The following is a 13,050-nucleotide window of genomic DNA, read 5'->3' as shown; positions in this document are numbered from 1 at the left end:
ACGCCTTATCTGATGGGAGTGTGGCAGGCTAATTAGAAGTTGAGCTGGAAGGCAGTAGAACAGTAACCAGCGGCGGTGCCTGTCTTGCTTGTCTTCGTTTTGTCTAGACAGAATCTTAATGCGGAGGATAAAAGACAGAGACGAGGCCTTTTACTTCCCCGGTTTTCCGCCTCCCCAATTACCGCCAACGTCCTGAAATGACGAGCTTGTTGAGCTAGACGGAGATGCATTCGTGCATCAGTCTGAGAAGGTGTGCGTGCGCTGTGTGTACCGACGCATCTGTTATGCATCTCATGTGCATGTTTATGCACCTATTTAGTTAGTCTGTTTATTTGTGTCTACGTGCAAAGCCGAGATGGACATTAAACGCTCCCGCTTCAAATTCCCTTCCCTTTCTTTGGCCTAATTGGATTTCTCCCACATTGATCTTCAAAGGCCCGACAGCCCTCCTCCCCACTCCTCAAGAGAGGGCCCACACATCAATTGCGCAGCAGTTTTTGATAGTTTCATTAAGAGTGTAATTAATGCTCATTAATATGCATAAATGGGAAGCTTTCGCGGGCTGTAGGCGATGTCTCTCTCTTACTGAAAGGCATAATTAAAGTGTGCTGAAAAGAGAATAGAACCATCCTCTACGGTTGCTCTCTTTTAGATGAGGCCAGACACACTGGCAATGCCTCAGCGTTGACAACTGTCCAAACCCGCCTGGACCTCTGCATGCAAATACGAACTAATGACGTTGAGATATTGTTCTCAAAAATGGTGAACACGGTTAACAAAAATGATTATGGTTCTCATTAAAAAAAGGACAGTTAACCGCAAAATCCATTATTCATAGTTTTTCCTCTTTCCTGAAGTGCTTCGTATTAACCTCGATCGTTCTGTGTGAGTTGAAGGTGTCGACGGTGGAATAGAACCAGATGGTTCTCGTCTTGTGGAGCTCAAAGCGCCCAAAAGATTTGAACTTGATCGCAAAGTCTCTTCCAAGACTTAGCTACTCAAGATAATCCACTGACTTCTTTGTGGGCGGTCTCATAGAGGAACTACTTTCCTTCTACCAAACCACATCCGAAAGCATGTGTAAAGCATGTGCTACTTATCACCAGGTCATTGGTTCATTGCTAATAAAAATAATGTGATACTTTTAAGCTATGCCAGATTTGTCTATGATATATGATATGAAAATACGATAGTTAAGCATTTAATTTAAGCAAGGTTTAATAATCTTGGGTATACATTTTTAGAAATGTTCCGACTGAAGTCCCCATTGTCATTTACGATCTTAAGGTAGCAGCTTTAGCTCCAGAAGTCACTGAATCTAGTAAGAATGTCAGCGACACAGCTCAGGCCTCTCTCCAAAGTCACTCCCCCAAAATTATGAAAATAAACAACAAACGTGGCTGTTGTCGTTTCTCACAGCTGTGAAGCCAGCAGCTTGTGGCTGCACAATGAGTGCAGCGCAGGAGGCCGACGGGCTTGACACAGCCACAGATTTCTGATTTATCTTCTCTTTTTAATTTTATATATTTATATATATATATATAATTTTTTTGTCGGAGCATTTGATTAATTTATTGCTGCCAGAATGTAATGATACTTTTCACAAATAAAACAAATCAAAAATGTTTTTGAAGCAGGTTACCAACCTTTATTTAATTGTGTTATTTTTTTCTTCTTCAGTTTTTATCTTATTTTGGGTATTTTAGTCTAATTCTTTCCAATTCATTCTCGGAGCCACAAGAGTCATTCCTTCAGAACGTTTTCTCTGTTAAATCCATTTCAGCAAGCACTTAATTTACCAAACTGTGTTATTTACTCTGCTTTCCTGATCGGAGATGTTGTTTATTCATTCGAGCGCTCTCTACTTGTTATGCTGTCATTGAATTGTGTCTCCTTCCCTTTACCTCCTTTCTGTTTCCACTCTCTTTCGTCTTCTTCCTTTTCTTCCTCTTCTTTCTTTTTCCCTGATGGAAGCGAAGCGAAGCCAGTCCATCAGCAACTGTGTTCATCTGTACGAGGCTTTGCCCAATGCTAAAAGCGTTCCTATGCTGCTCCACACTGTGAGCTCTTTCTTGCCTGGTATCTCTTCTGGTAACTCTGCTTGCTCTCACAGACTCTCAGGTAAAGTGTGTTCTGGGAGCTGCATGCGTTTGTGTGTTTGTGACCTCCACCCTGCCTTCCCATCCATCTGTCACTCTCTGTTACATGCTGTCAGTGCTGTGACGGTATCTGGATGTTTTAAGACTGTCTTGTGTTTACTTTTTGGAAACTAATCTCACAGGCAGCACTGCAATGTGTATTATTACGGTCTATAACAAGAGTACGTCTGCATGTCCTCACGTCTCTCCAATGTTCTGATGCCAACTCCCTAAAGACCACACATGAGATATCTTTGTGTGTTAACATTTGAAGGTGTGTGTGTGTGCTCCTGTTTTGTCTTCTTGTGGCTCGGCCTCACTATTTAGCGTCTTCTTCTCTCCCGTCTGTCAGATGTGGAGGAGTGTCAGCTGTCAGAATGTGGGGGGGAGGAGGAGCTGGCAGGCGGGGAAAGCCCTCTGCCACGTAGCAGCAGCACCTCCGACATCACCGAGCAACTGTCTGACACTCTACCAGGTAAATGCAAACGCAGACCTGATTCCTCTCATGCTTCACCTCCGATCACAAAAAATGACACCCGTGGCCTCACATTATGTTAATTCGATTGAGTTGAGCTACATGTAAAACTCTATCAAGAGAAAAGAAATTTACCGGTTGAGTGGAAATGTTTTTAATTACATATAATTTACAATATAATCATATTCAATAACAGAAACAAATACTTGTTGAGCCTTTTGGTCAGATATTAGGGAGGTGTTGGCCAAAGTTTGTCCTGATTGGTTAGTGTTAGACTGCGGTCGAGGATACATATTGTAATATTGTGCATTTTTTTATATATGGTGAGATGTGACATGAGCTGTTGGAACATATACAATTAGAAATGTGAAATGGATTTCTGCATCTTTTTTTTAGGGTGACTAATAATATTTTTACCACTTAAAAAAAAAAAAATTCCCATCCTTACCTTCTACATTTTCTCACATAATTTGCAGAATCATGTCAGGGCACACGCTGCTTTTGTAATTCTGCTTATTCCTAAGAACAAAATTCATATTTCTACACAAAATACCAGTAGAACCCTATTTCTCATTCGTGCTAGCTTTCAGGAGCAGTAAACACTATCAATCAAAACAAAAACGCACTCTTACAGCCGGAAGAGAACCATGCGAGATCCACTAACTACATTACTGCAGTCTGAGTATCTGTCTACTTGCGTAACTTTGCAATTTGTCTCAACTAAAGTGCAAAAAAAGCAAAAACAATAATGTGCATGACCCAGAGGTAATTAAAATAACTGTTTCCTGCCATACTGTCACTAGTCTTGCTCCCCCACTTTTAACTTAACTCGTCATCCATGCCTATAGAGAGGACATGGAGGAAGACAGGAGTGTATTCTTGTCTGGAAAGTGATGCATTTTTATCTTATTATGTTCTATTACTTTATTTGACAAGGACAATGCTCATTGATCAACTGGAGAAAAATAGTTGTGAATCAGCCAGCTAATGCTCTGCTTTTTAAAATAATATATTCTGTTGCACTTCAGCCCAGAAGAGAGAGCACTCCCCTACTTCCTGTGGCTCTGACAGCAGGACATCTGAGGAAAGGAGAGAGAGCAGCGAGCCACCAGTGGTGAGAAGAATCATCTTGCACTATTGTATTATGTCAAAGTAATGATACTCGATTTTCCCTTCAAGAATCTCCTCTTTAAACATTTGTCTCTGTATTCCTAGATCCACATCCGGCGGAGCAGCAGTCCAACTGAAACCGAGTGCAACGCTGAGGGACACACAAACTACCCGAGACCCAAGCTCAGAGAAAAAAGTAAGAGATTATTTTTCTTTGACATGATAAGCACTGTCATTTCTGTGTAGCTCTGTTTTAATTCTCATGTTCGGCATGAAGAATTACTGTTTTTGAATTCAAAAGTTATCAGTTAGCTCAAACACAGAAGTATCAAACTCTTTGCATGGATTAATAGTTTAACGATTACACAGCCGGAACCTTTCATCTCAAATTTCTCGCCTAGGCGAGAGCATAAGCAGCGAGACATCCAACGGCTACCTCAATGAAGCTGAGGTTACCTGGCAGGCCTTTGATGAGGAAGCTGACACTCAGTCCACGCAGTCAGCCCACATGGACGTGACTACCGACCCCCAGAGCCAGGGCAGTCTGCTGCTCATCCACAACGAGGCTCTCGCAGGTACTGAAACGGATATCCACTCACATGGAGCACCTGAAACAGATCTCATCCCTCTATTTATTTCAGATATCAATGTATTTTAGTGGGGCAGATAACAGCATTTTTTGATGAAGAATCGTTCAAATGTGGATACAAGCACCAAAATTGGCACAATTACTCTATGGATACTGCTCTTCCAATAAAGAACGTTAGCCAACGTAAAAAAAGCTCATGTCGGCCAAGCGGCCATTTTCCGCCATTATCAAAATATGCTTCCATGATATCTCCTGAAAAAAACATCAAAGCACATATAAGATGATGTCAACCCCTATGTTTTGATGGTCAAGGATTGCAATGATACCATAGACAGCATCATTGAATGCTTTGTGGCATTCATGGCCACCATTTTGCCTTCCTCCATAACCAAATTCTGTATTTTGCATCATATCTCTTCAGCCAAACACAATAAATGAAAAGTGGTAATGTCTACCCCTATGTTTTGATGGTCAAGGATTGGTTCTTCAATATGAAGCATCATCCAGTGCCAGGGAGGGTGCAAAGCACACCAGTCACCATGAACAGACAGAACATGCTCAAATATCATTCCTTGATAGAGTCAATAAGCTAACCAGTGTCCTGGAGGATCTTGGGAATCCTTTTGCTGAGGAGAGCCATGATCTGTTTTCACTTGACACAAAGGATATTGCAAACCCAAGTGTTGCTGTGTTTATTCATACCCACTTTGAGAGAGGTAGAGCCCGTTTCCAAGAGTTCATGAAAGGATGAGAGGAAAAAGAGCCCAGGGTTTATGAGCCTATCAAGAAGAACTGCACAAACTTCTTCCATCATGGCTCACCCTCAGTCAATTGTTCAAAAGAGAAAGTGCTGAAGGAGGACTGCCAGCTTTTCTCCAAGCTTTTTATCTCATGTCAGAGCAGAGAATGTGATCTCAAAGAGTTTTTTTAACATGAGAATCAGCCATTCCCTGCTGCCTTGAGTGATGGTGGGAGGCTCCACACTGTTCAAAAAGCTCAGTTGGCAGCCATACTTGAGTCTCTTGTCAAAATCTATGATACCGAACCAGAAGTAGAAACCATTATCATTGATGGCTCAGCACTCAACAGTTTGCCCCCACGGAGCTCTAAGACATTTGACGACTATGCATCATTTGAGTTTCTCCCAAAATACAGGCATACTCTGCGAAATACAAGAGAACAGACATAGTCTTTGACGTGTACCAGCAATCAAGTCTGAAAGCAGAGACCAGGTCTAAGAGAGGACATGGAGCCAGAAGGAAAGTGACCAGCAATGGCAAAATACCAACTAACTGGCGGAACTTTCTTAGAAATGACAACAATAAAACTGAGTTGTTCCACTTCCTTGCTGACAAGGTTGCACAAACATTGACACCAAATGTGCTTATAGTGACCAAAGATGAGCAGGCTGTCAGCAATCAGTCCATCAACCTAGATGAAGTCAGTTCATGCCCACATGAGGAAGCGGACACCAGGATCTTTGTCCATGCCAAGCATGCAGTCAAAAATGGCAGCAAAAACATCATGATCAAAGCCAGTGATACAGACATCCTTGTTATAGCAGTCAGTGCTTTACCAGTTCTTCAAGCAGCAGGTCTACAACAGTTATGGATTGCTTTTGGTCACGGAGTGAACATGAGGTGGATCCCTATACATGACCTCTGTCAGTGTATAGGAAGAGAGAGGAGAAGAGGAATCCTTTTCTTCCATGCCTTTACAGGCTGTGATGTTGTTTCAGCCTTCCGTGGCAAAGGGAAGAAGACTGCTTGGCAAACGTGGGGTGTATTTGATGAAGCCTCTGAAGTCTTCACCAAACTCTTCCACTATCCACCAAGAATAGATGACAGTGACCTGAAGACTTTAGAAAGGTTTGTGGTCATGATGTATGACAAATCCAGTGAAGCAGCAGGAGTGGATGATGCCAGGTTGGACTTGTTTGCTAGAAAACAGCGGTCATATGGGCCATTCCTCCGACTAAAGCAGCATTGCTTCAGCATGTAAAGCGTGCAGCCTACCAGGCAGGCTGCATTTGGAGTCAGGAGAACCAGAGAGTCCTTCTGAGTGGGGATGGACCAAGAAAGATGATCAGTGGCAGGTCCTCTGGACAGAGCTATCACCAATAGCAGAGAGTTGCCAGCAGCTGACCAAATGTGGATGCAAGGTAGAATGCAATGGAAGATGCAACTGTTACCAGTTTGGTCTTACCTGTACAGCTCTGTGCAGCTGGAGGTGTCTGGACTAGAAAGAACTGCAATGAACTTTCAAACATTTTCGATGTCTCAGAAAAACTAAAGAGATCTAACCTCCTCAATAACATGATACATTCTGTTTATTAAACATTCTTCATATTAAATCATTTTCCTGTCTTTTTCCATGTTATTTACTAGAGATGTCACCAAAAGACCCTCAATCATTAAGATTGTTTACATTATTGATGTTCCCAGGGCAAATAATAGAGGATTTAATGGTAAAAATATAAAAATATGTCCCATGGGTACAATTCTGTGGCAGAATATGTCTGTCAAGCAGCAAAATTGGCGGCCATCTTGGAAAATGGTGGCCATTTTTGAAATGTAAGTGGCTAACGTTCTTTATTTAATTAATGACCCCAGAGGGATACATATACCAAATTTGGTGCTTGTATCCACTTTTGAACGATTGTTACAGTTATCTGCCCCACTATTTTACAATCTGTACTACTTACAAGACGGGCACCTTTTCACGGTTACATAGGCTGGCCCCGAGTTTAAAATAGGACTACTGCTGTGATCAGGAGTGTGAAGCAAAAATATGAGTTCAGCTGCTCCTCTGCTTCATCCGAGGTGTGTCCCATCGAGCCACTTACCTCACTCCTGATGGTAGTCCTAGCCAGGTGGAGTGACCCGGTGTGGAAACATGAGCAGCTTTTCTCATCCACTGGGCTGATGCAAAAAGGTTGATAACCCCTGTGCTCCGGTATCTCTCTGGCTCAGTGATTTCATCTTTTAATGCTGATGACATTCGTTACCCGTGTCCCACATTGTTAGTTGTTTGTTTTTGTGTGGGGTTTTTTCATAGGAAAATAAACATGATCCTTTTGCGTCAACACTTTCGCTTTTCGTTCACCCCCCTCCTTGATAGTGGTTGCCCCTCCCACCCGTTCACGTGAACTTCTGTCCACGCTGTCCCACATTGTGATCATCATGAAGTTGTCACTCTTCCTTTGTCCTTGTGCGCCCATCCTCAAACCCAATTTTATCCCTCCCCCTTTGTCGTTTTTAGGTCCCGAGTGTGCCCTCCCTCCCCACTCTGCACCCCAGTCCTACCACAACCACTACCACTACCCCCAGAACCCGCCCGCCTCACCAGCCCTGCTGGTGCACACAGAATGCCCGCGGGACTGCCCCCTGGACGACACCATGCATCAGTCTGTCTTACACATGCCACACCACATGGGTACTGCTCCCCAGCTGTTACTCATCATAAACAAGAGAGTCCTCAATTACCACCAGCTTTCCATGCTCTCTATTTGTTCCCACTTACCTTGATTTATTTTGTTCCATTACACTATCCATGTCTTTTTGTATTTTGGTTCCCATTCTAGTATTTAATTAAATGCATTAACATCTCTCCTCTTTTTTTGGACCTTCTTGCGTTTTGCTCAAAGAGCGGAATAATCTTTCATTTAATAATCACCTCAGATATTTTAAACACACAAATCTTCTTGGTGCCTTTTCCTGGCCTTTGCTCCCTATCGTTCTTCTGATGCCCGCTAGGTGGCGCTGTCCTCCCAGAATTTGGCCTGTTCATTTGGATGGTGCATGTGACTTGTGCAGGTTTCCCAAAAGTGTTTTAGTGCTTGATCAGTTTCCCAAAGAACTGAGTGCTTAGATGCATTTGGGGAAATGCCCAGACAGCTTTAATAAACAACTTCTTAAACAGTGACATGTATTTATGTGTATTTCAAGGCTCTAAATTCATAATGCTTTGATAAAAGGTGTTCTGCATGTGTTGACTGAATCCCATACCCTTGATAAAAAATAAAAAGTGATAAATTCTGTATTAGGTACCGGCAGTTACATTAAAAGGCAAATACTTGATTCTCTAACCCAAACCATCTCTCTCTGTCTGTCTATCTGTCTCTCTCTCTCTCTCTGACCATGCAGACAGTAGTGAGTGTCTAGCTGATGATGTCAGCATAATTGCGGGCGGGACCTTGACTGGTTGGCATGCTGATTCGGCCTTCGTCCTGTGGAGGAGGATTTTGGGTATTTTGGGAGATGTCAACAGCATCCGCTGTCCAAAAATCCATGCCAAGGTCTTCTACTGTCTGTATGAGCTCTGGCACAAGCTGGCCAAGGTAAGGTAGAGAGGCAACAACCATTATCTCAGATGCAGACAAATATATACCTACTCTTGATGGTCGGCATGAAATTGCGCAATGACTATAACATAACTGATTGATTTAAAGGGTACCTGTAGTGCAAAACAACAACGTGCTACATCCATTCGGCGCATCAAATAAATCATATTTACCCCGCCGCTATTGTCAACAAGTCACGCATAGCCCGAGGATTTACATTTCTTTGTCAACATTCCGAGTCCGTGAACGCTTCAGGGCGCAGCCATTTTGCTAGTTATTTACTCATGTCAAAGCTAACTATGACGTTGAGTCGTTGAAAGGAATTCAGCCAATCCGGAGTATGCAGGCAAATGTTAGGCCTCTCGCTTATGGGAGAATAAAGGTGAATATATTCAGAATATTAGTAATAATCACACCAACTCTGGTGATCGCAAATTAGCCTACATGAAACAACTGGCAAACTTACCGATTTGACAGTTCTCCCTCGGTGCAGGCCCCGAACATCCCGATCATTGCATCAATGAAAGACATCTCCAGCGCTGGCTTATGCGCGATGTAGCTATCAAGCTCACTCTTTTGTGTGAAGCAGATGAGGTCTAATGTCACTATATCATCGGACATAATTTCGTGCTCTTTACAACAAATGCACTCTATGTCTGTTTTTTGTGGCACACATTTCCCACAACTGCACCAAACGTCCGCCGACTTGCGTGCACGGTCCGCACGGTGAAGCATCTGGACCGCGGTCCTTCGCATCAACTTCATCAGAATCATCGCTATCATCGCTGTCACAATTCACTAAATGGGGATAGTCTGCTTTTAAAGGTTCAAACAAGTATCCAGTTGCTGAATCAGACAATCTTTCATCGTCCATATTATCAATCTCTCAGCATTTGTTTGCGAGCGCTCGACGTTGTTTACATTGGTATCTGAACACATCCGCTGTGGCTGGCTGTCGATCTCTCAACGATTTGACTTCACACCACCCGCGACATATTCAAGCTCCAGTGCAATGTCGCATGTCGGAGTTGAGGACTTTGAACAGCCTAAACTACGTATTGTTATTGAATACTGGACCGTCAGTGCATGAATAACCTTTAGAAACACATTATCTTTTGATCTGGCTACATATTCGCTTTCACTACAGGTACCCTTTAAAGGACTTTTTGCAGATTGGGGGTGTTTTTTAGGATTAAATTACGTCAATGTTTGGACCTGTTTATTTGAATTAACAGTATTTTAAGCAAATAAATATGGCTTTTTATTTATTAATCATATAAACCTTTTTTTGTACTTTCTCATACATCGATTATTCTTGACGGTTTACGTTTACTGACCAAAAGTGAATGTGTGCTTACAGATCCGGGACAATCTCGGGATCAGTGTGGACAACCTGTCTTCTCCCCCCCAGCCCGCCTTCATCCCTCCTCTTCGAATGCTGGCCTCCTGGCTCTTTAGGGTATGAACAACACATAGCACAGCAGACAACATCCAGAAAACAAAAGTCACAATAATAATATACTTCATCACTTAAAATAAAAAGTCGGCAAAGAACATCTGAGGGTTGTATTGATAGTTTATTAGTGGGAATACAGCATGCAGAATCAATAATACATCTACAGATAGTGACCTCAGCATCCTCCCCCCCTCTGCAGGCCACCATGCTGCCGCCTGAGTACAAGGCCGGCAAGCTGCAGGCCTACAAGCTGATCTGTGAGATGATGACCAGGCACCAGGACGTGATCCCCAACAGTGAATTCCTGGTGCACCTCTACCACGTCATGCACAAGGGCATCACCAGCAACGACCAGGTACAGCCGGCAGTTCAATGTGTGGCTGTCAGTTGTGCTTCTTTTCACCATTAGATGGCACACCAGTCAAACTCATGTGGTGTACATGCATTGGCCCGGTTTCAGTGATGAGAAATATGGTTCCTAGATGCCAATTTGTAACCTACTTTTTCTTGCGTGATGTGACTTCCTGTTAGTTCTTGATATTAATATGTGTCCTGTGCCAGTTCTTTTATTTAGGATCAACTGTAACTGGGGTCAATGTAGCTGAACTGCAATTAAAGATTGTTCCGGCTTCGTTTCAGCCAGTGATTTCCTCATTGTTTTGGCATCCTGCGCCTCCTTTAGCCACACCCTTCCTGGTATTTAAATCTGCCCTCGCTGTTTCTTCCAGCCGAAGCTGAGTTGAGATGAATGGAGTCCCCAAAAAACAAAGGACGGGGATAGAAGTGTCTGTGGGTGGTGTTTTTGATGTGTGTGAGTGTGTCTGTCGGTGTGTGCATCTATGCCCTCCTGGCTGGGTTTCCATTGCGCCTTGGCAGTGCGAAAGCTTATTAGAATGTTTTCCATGTCGTTAAATAATGTTTCGAACCCCTGCTGCGTATACGTGATTAATTAAGGATTGACGTCTGTCGCGCTCCGTTAGACTGACATGTCGGCCAGGAGCCCAGAGTTGTGTGTGTGTGTGTGTGTGTGTGTGTGGTGCCTGGGGAACGTAGTGTAGAGTAGAGCAATGAGGGGGGGCACATTGAGGGAAGAGGCAACATTCTCCAGCTTTTGTTGTGGCGCTGTATAATACGTCGCGTCGGCTGGCCACTGAAGCATGCTCAAATTGGCCGGAGAAAAGAGTCCTCACGCCACACAATAGAGGACAGCCGCACGCCTGCTTAACATAAGAAAGTGGCTCTTACTCTCCCCCTCCTCCTTCCTCTCTGCCTGCACCCACAACCCCCACCCCGCCCATAAAAAGAAAAAACATATACTTTTTAAAATCTGTCATACATATATATTTTCATGCACATGTTTTTCAATACCTTCAGTACAGGCTGATATGCAAATAATCTAATATGATGATGTGTATTTAGTAAATTAAACAAATGTTTTTGTTTTTTTAACATACAGTAAGTACTGTACATTTGTATTTTAGAAAATAGTCCAGCATACAGCTCGGGGCTTTTCATGAGGCGACCTTTGAATCAAGTCATAAAAGCTACCTTAACAGGCAGTTTCCCAGTGTAAATCCTCAGGATTAAATTAAGCTGAGAGAAAAATGACAGTTCCCTTGTCAGGATTCTCCTTCCGCCAGTGCCAAGGTCAGGGCTTTTGTCCTGGTTGTCATCCTCTGGTCACTGGTCACACAAAGGCATGACCGTAGCACAATAGCAGTAATCCAGCTAATAGGTCCACGGTCTGGACAGCAATACTCTACAGCACATTTTGTGTTTAGTGGTGCACACAAATACAGCTTTGCACTTCATGATTTTGGTGAAAAACAGCTGAAAGAAAACGTATCATCAGTTAATCTTGTGGACTAAAATGTAATGTGCTTGGTCAAGTGGACAGACTGTTTTCTTTGCCAAGACTAGCTCCTCCTCAACCCCAAAAAAAGGTTTTGTATGATTAACGTAAAGCCTGATTTTAAAGCGACAGTTGACCCCTAAGCCACAACCCTGGCTGTTGATTAAACCTCTCATCTCGCAGTTATGCAGGTGGGTTATAACCCTTTTTAACAGCTAGTGAGAGGAAACCCCCAGATATTCATAGTAATAATAACGTTGTGGAATATGAAATGAGAAATCTGTGCCATTCTAAACTAGATATGACCGTGTTTAGTAAATAAGAGGAAAAACTTCCTGATGTTGAACTGAACCCTGTCACCCCGGGAGCCAGCAGGTGGACAGGACATGATTTCCTCAAGATGGAAGGCCAAATGAAAAGGCCCGAGGTGGTTCTATTCAGTGACATTAATGCACCTTTTGTTGACACTGGGGCCATTCCTCCTGCCAACACAGAGCCACATGTGGGGCTCAATTCTCATTTTTTGTCCACACAGCTCAAAATCGGTTCCCTTACACATACAATGGAAAACACTTTGCATTCTACATTTGTGGCTTGCTCTAAAATGCTCTTTTCAGGCAATCAAGCAACAGTTTGTTGCATGCTAATTACCTCTGTCTGCACTGCACATTATGTTTCACAGGTCAATTACTTACAAAGTGGGGGTAAAATGGGCCCTCAATCTGAAAGCTCTTCCCACCAATTTTCCACATGCGCTGCATCATGTTGGATTGCCTCTGCTGTTTATTCTATTCCTCTTTTGTTAACCTACATTCCCTGTTTACCAAAGCCTCAGGTGATTGTTGTCCCAAAGTGTGTGTGTGTTTGTGTGTGTGTCTGACATAAATTGTGTGTTTGCGAAGGTGCCCTTCGGTTCGGAGAGAAACAGGCTGATGTTTGAACTGTCCGATTTACTGGCCAAGTTTATGGCCAAGACGGCAGGTGCTTCTAGCCTGGACCTTGCCTTTGCACACAAATATGCACGCGCATGTCTCAGATAAGAAAGAGAACACTCTTTATTGCTTTTCTGATACAATGCATTCTCATAC

General features: G+C 43.1%; 1 protein-coding gene across 10 annotated transcripts in view; it reads left to right on the top strand.

The window, feature by feature from the left end:
- Positions 1–13,050, top strand: part of ralgapa2 (Ral GTPase activating protein catalytic subunit alpha 2) — a 96,193-nt gene that overhangs the window by 38,849 nt on the left and 44,294 nt on the right. For 8 of the 10 annotated variants that reach the window (XR_008833283.1, XR_008833282.1, XR_008833280.1 and 5 more), the window contains exons 17-25: positions 1,975–2,121; positions 2,491–2,613; positions 3,642–3,727; positions 3,829–3,919; positions 4,125–4,298; positions 7,574–7,747; positions 8,458–8,651; positions 10,015–10,113; positions 10,310–10,465. Coding sequence is in view for 4 of the 10 variants with exons in the window: in XM_056427338.1 (XP_056283313.1) it covers positions 1,975–2,121; positions 2,491–2,613; positions 3,642–3,727; positions 3,829–3,919; positions 4,125–4,298; positions 7,574–7,747; positions 8,458–8,651; positions 10,015–10,113; positions 10,310–10,465 (1,244 nt within the window). In the remaining 6 variants the exon portion in view is untranslated. The remainder of the gene's footprint in view (positions 1–1,974; positions 2,122–2,490; positions 2,614–3,641; positions 3,728–3,828; positions 3,920–4,124; positions 4,299–7,573; positions 7,748–8,457; positions 8,652–10,014; positions 10,114–10,309; positions 10,466–13,050) is intronic. The other 2 variants (XM_056427341.1, XM_056427339.1) reach the window with 2 other exon arrangements.

Source organism: Pseudoliparis swirei, chromosome 11, assembly GCF_029220125.1.
Source record: "Pseudoliparis swirei isolate HS2019 ecotype Mariana Trench chromosome 11, NWPU_hadal_v1, whole genome shotgun sequence".
Lineage (NCBI taxonomy): Eukaryota > Metazoa > Chordata > Actinopteri > Perciformes > Liparidae > Pseudoliparis > Pseudoliparis swirei.
This window is presented reverse-complemented; position numbering and strand designations above follow the sequence as displayed.